Raw genomic sequence first — 4284 nt, 5'->3', positions numbered from 1 at the left:
ATCTCCATCGCCGCATACGCCGGGACATCCGTACTTTTCGGGGCTTTCCTCGCAGGAACCTTCCTCACATACATCCCGAGCAAGCACCCAGAGGCGCCGTTCGTAGTCACGAGTCGCGAGGAGGGCGAGCGAGAGGCGCACAAGTCTCCGACGTTCGTGCATACCTTCGAGCGATACCTGGTTGACGTGCAGAAGTATCTGATGGAGCCGCTGTTCTTCGCGAGTGTAGGGTTTGCGATTCCGTTTGTGCAACTTTGGACGGGCATGAGGATTTGGCGTGGAGTGTTGTTTACTCTGCTGATGGTCTTTGCAAAGGTTAGCTTTCCACTCATCGATTATAAGCTGACTGCACACCCTCTAACGATGATTTTAAGTTCATTGTTGGGATATGGGTCCTCATTTGGCAAGCCCTTTTTAACTCAAAGGGCCGGAAGCAACTGTCGCGCGGCCAAAAGAAAACTCAACGTAAACAACCACAGGACGAGGAATCGCATACCCACAAGGCTACCACAAATTCCAGGGACAACGATGTGTCCCAGACAGGGTCCTCCGAGAAGCAGCCTCCCTCAGAGCTCAAATTGTCTCACAAATCCACCCGCACAGTCTGGCTCTCCGGCCTCCTGCTCGGCTCTGCGATGGTCGCGCGCGGGGAAATCGGCCTCTTGATTATCGAGATCGGATACAATGAGACCTCATACGTCACGGAGGACGGGTTCATCACAGGTGTGTGGGCGATTCTGCTTAATACGATCATCGGGCCTGTTAGCGTAGGGTTGCTCGTCAAGGCATACGGAAAGCGGATCGGGGAAGGTGAATGGGGGTTGCAGAAGGCTGAGGGTGGGAGGGGTGCCGACAACAATGGTCACCACCCAGAGGGTGGTGAATCTGCTGCTTGACAGCAATAGTGGCGAGTTGAAGCAGGTACGATCGAGGAGTTGTGACCATGTGCAGTGATGCAAATCAGAGATCGAAGGTTACTTCCCCAAGGAGTAGGCCCGGTACCTGGGACAAAGAACAGGGTCGAGGGTTTGGCAGGAAGGAGGGCAAGGCCAGCAATACTTACGAAGCCTTAAGAGACTTCCAGCGTCTGCTCAAAGATCAACATATTGATGCTTAATCGCGGGGATTATTGAGTGGAGCCCAGTCAAGTGATTACATGACAGTTTGTTTGGGAATCGTCTTGCTCTGGATTCCTAGCTAGGTTTGAATCGCACAAGAGTATCGCCACAAGCCTGGAGCTCTACTGGGGGGATTGTGAGACTGTGAGATGATAGGGGGTTTCCAATGTTGTGAGCCAAAGGGATCCCACGTCTGCGCAGTAAGGCGCAGTAAGGAAGGTTATTTTGAGAGTTAGGGAATGCTAAAGTGAAATTAGAAATCGTAGCGAATGTACTAATAATAGCGAGGAGTCTTGATATGACATAACCTCGAAGCTATTTAGGGGACGATAATGATCCTCTTAGATCAGGGTCGAGAAAGCCCATAGTCTACCATGCCTCGGAAATCGTCTTGGGTGAAGAAGCGTCGCTCTGAACCCGCAAAGGCGGCATCGCAGCAGAAAAATAGACGGAAGAATACTATCTTCAAGAGAGCGGCAGAATATAGCCTGGAATGCAAGCCTGATACACTGGTTGCTATCCGGATTAGAAAGACTGGTGAGATCTATATCTTTGATTTTTCCACTGAAGGAAGATGGCTTAGGATGTTATCAAGATTAGTAGGTGGCACTTGAGGTTTGGTAGTTCACTCGATAACCTCGCTGACGTAACAGGATGAATGCTACCCTTGTCCAATCATTGTGGCTATGGAGGATATCTTCCTGGAATCTAATTAAAGGGAGGGTGGAGGGAACATGTATATTCTATCCTAAAAAAAGCCAAATTATGTGAATAAATCTTGCACGACTATGCTCTCCTGTGCTCTGGCGTGATATACTTGGCCATGGGGACTTCCTTAGGCCCTCTCGAATACTAAGAGCTCTGACGGAGGGTCTAAACCCGTAAAGCAAAGGGAGCTGCTGCTCAGAATTAAGATGACTCATCTAATCGCGCAATGATCGCGCGATCATTTAGTTTCGCGTGGTCTGGACCTTCAGATAATCGCACCTTTCTATAGCCTTAGCATAGACACACGGAGGTACTAAAGACACACACTTCTTAAGTCACACATGATCTCTTTTCCTGCGACGAGACCCAGCGAGAAAGCCTTAATTTCTCCAGGAATCAAGACTTGCTAAGATTAGATGTACAGTAGGATTTCTGTAGACAGGGCCTGTGGGTCTGGGTTTCGTCCGTCCATTATACCGCCAGCACTCACCTGGGAAGCAATGAATGTGTCCAGGCGGCGAGTATAAATAGGCAGTGGCGCTAATTGGAGTGCTTACTAACCACTCTGATTGCCCACGACTAACCACTTTTGGAGAGTTTATCCAACACTGCTATGTTCTTCCGTGACGGCCGAAGATGATGACTCAAACGAGCGGGCCAAGCAGCTCCGACCTGGATAAAGGATGATCTATAATATATCGTCTCCATCCTTTTTCTACAGCGTATTGCAGGAACGGCTGGGGCAGTTGTCAGAGCGGTAGTGTTCCTAGAAGTGCTATTATCGTTCCTAGGAACCTATACACGGTTCCCTAGAGCTTATTTTCTTTTATAACATACAGTTTCTAAGAGCACGGCGAAGGTTAGCTAGGAGATTAGCTTAGATTTCTATTAGCATACTATTAAGCTCATTGATGGCCCATCCATACATGTTTAGAATTATCACTGCTAGTAAAAATAGCATAGAAACCGCAAAATCCAACTATTACTAAATATAGGGTGGGTTCCTGGAAGTGATTAGCTTATGAACATTAGGACTCTTAGGATCTATCAGACTATTCTTAAGAGTGATATCCTCGATCCTAGGAATATAATGGTTATTCAAGGAAACACTAGGGCCCCTGGAACCATGGTGTTAGTTCTCAGGAGTAATAGGCCTATACTTGGTAGCTCCACTTCTGCAGGCCTCTATAAGCTGTCATTTACTTAAAGGTAGATAGAAGTCTTAGTATATAATTTATAATGTTAAGAGTATTTATCCTAATCTATCAAGTTGATTAGCCGAATGAGAGTCCCGAAGGTTTTAGATCTTAGAGGCTACTTCCAGCTAATCATAACCTCCTCCACCTTTTAATAATAATTAGACATATACTACTCCTTTCTCTATATAGGAGTAGTAAAAGAGGGTCCATATGAATTCAGGCACTCAGCCATTTAATCACCATTCCAACCCGTGTGGATAGTTATTGGATTTTATCCTATTATCAGACTTAGGCCACGTTTCATCCCTCTAAATCATATATATACTCTATGTAGATTTGATGTTGCCTTTAGATGTCTCCGACTCTTAGCGGCCTTGCTGGCTATTACGTGATTGTAGAATGTCCTCAGTTGTTTTCTGAATAAGTATAGGATAGTACTTTTCCTGTAGGGGATTAGTATCTTACACCGCCCACTGGAAATGAATCCTACTAATTGTGACTCAAAGGAGGACTAAAACCCACTTGGATCAGCTAAAAAGGTGTACACCCAACTAGAACCCCTTAATTGGATGCCTAGATAAATATCCGCTTCATATAACTTGCTATACTTGTAGGCCTTTTTAATGATGCCTTCCCTTCGTTGTTCCCTTATTTACTGGAATGCCTTCCTTGAAGGGGCTCCCTTTTTCTTGTTCTCATGGAGAGGGGTCTCTAATGCCATATTACAAATACTATTAGAAATGCAGCTAGATGATGTAGAGAATCATAAATATTTCTTCGTTTGTGTTATCACCCAAAGTAGGGTTCTAGTTGAGGATGGCTTAGATATATGAGTTAGGAGAGCCATCGGATCATACTAAAATCATGTTCTTTAGTAGAGAGACAATCTATGGGAGTTCAATACTATTAACTATCTGAGGACCTCAGGCTTTGCCCATCCCTTATTAAGTTGACCGTTCACCTCATATTGACCAGCAAGATTTGCCTGGTCAACTCGCAAAGAGATGCCTGGTGATCTATAAATGAAATAGCCTGCGCTGTTTGGTTACGTCATAAACCAGTGGATCACGTTGACCACCACATAACCAGCTGGGCAACAGGCTCATGGGAACCAATAAAAACGCCCCACATGTGAAACTACGAATGAAAAGTCCTGGTTGAACAGTCAAAGGACAAGAAGCATTGCCCTCATCTGGTTAATGACCTGGGCAAATATCCATGCATCTGGCGTTCATTGTCAAGCGCTCCGGTTTTGAGCA

The 4284-nt window shown here is 45.7% G+C and overlaps 3 protein-coding genes across 3 annotated transcripts; 2 read left to right on the top strand and 1 right to left on the bottom strand.

The window, feature by feature from the left end:
* Positions 1 to 91: 91 nt before the first annotated feature.
* Positions 92 to 1178, top strand: BJX68DRAFT_65075 (uncharacterized protein). The gene is made up of 2 exons (XM_071049553.1): positions 92 to 315; positions 375 to 1178. The coding sequence occupies exons 1-2, from the start codon at positions 202 to 204 to the stop codon at positions 894 to 896; spliced, it is 636 nt and encodes a 211-aa protein (XP_070891830.1). The 5' UTR covers positions 92 to 201; the 3' UTR covers positions 897 to 1178.
* A 307-nt stretch (positions 1179 to 1485) lies between these two features.
* On the top strand, positions 1486 to 1757 carry BJX68DRAFT_251377 (uncharacterized protein). The gene has a single exon (XM_071042378.1). It carries the CDS (start codon positions 1493 to 1495, stop codon positions 1730 to 1732), a length of 240 nt encoding a protein of 79 aa, XP_070891829.1. The 5' UTR covers positions 1486 to 1492; the 3' UTR covers positions 1733 to 1757.
* A 1633-nt stretch (positions 1758 to 3390) lies between these two features.
* Positions 3391 to 4058, bottom strand: BJX68DRAFT_251375 (uncharacterized protein; the record flags this gene model as incomplete). The annotated part of the gene is given in 5 exon segments (XM_071042377.1): positions 3391 to 3468; positions 3516 to 3536; positions 3573 to 3627; positions 3682 to 4012; positions 4023 to 4058. 4 exon segments carry the CDS (start codon positions 3744 to 3746, stop codon positions 3391 to 3393), a joined length of 219 nt encoding a protein of 72 aa, XP_070891828.1. The 5' UTR covers positions 3747 to 4012; positions 4023 to 4058.
* Positions 4059 to 4284: the final 226 nt, after the last annotated feature.

Source organism: Aspergillus pseudodeflectus, assembly GCF_044049435.1.
Source record: "Aspergillus pseudodeflectus strain CBS 756.74 chromosome Unknown BJX68scaffold_161, whole genome shotgun sequence".
NCBI classification, from domain to species: Eukaryota; Fungi; Ascomycota; class Eurotiomycetes; order Eurotiales; family Aspergillaceae; genus Aspergillus; species Aspergillus pseudodeflectus.
The sequence above is the reverse complement of the archived record's forward strand: the minus strand, read 5'-3'. Positions and strand labels throughout refer to the sequence as shown.

Excerpts from the sequence above, each read along its gene's own strand:
- BJX68DRAFT_65075 (XM_071049553.1), top strand. The coding sequence starts at position 202 with ATGGAGCCGCTGTTCTTCGCGAGTGTAGGGTTTGCGATTCCGTTTGTG. Across the intron at positions 316-374 it reads TGCTGATGGTCTTTGCAAAG|TTCATTGTTGGGATATGGGT; the intron begins GTTAGCTTTCCA and ends GATGATTTTAAG.
- BJX68DRAFT_251377 (XM_071042378.1), top strand. The coding sequence starts at position 1,493 with ATGCCTCGGAAATCGTCTTGGGTGAAGAAGCGTCGCTCTGAACCCGCA.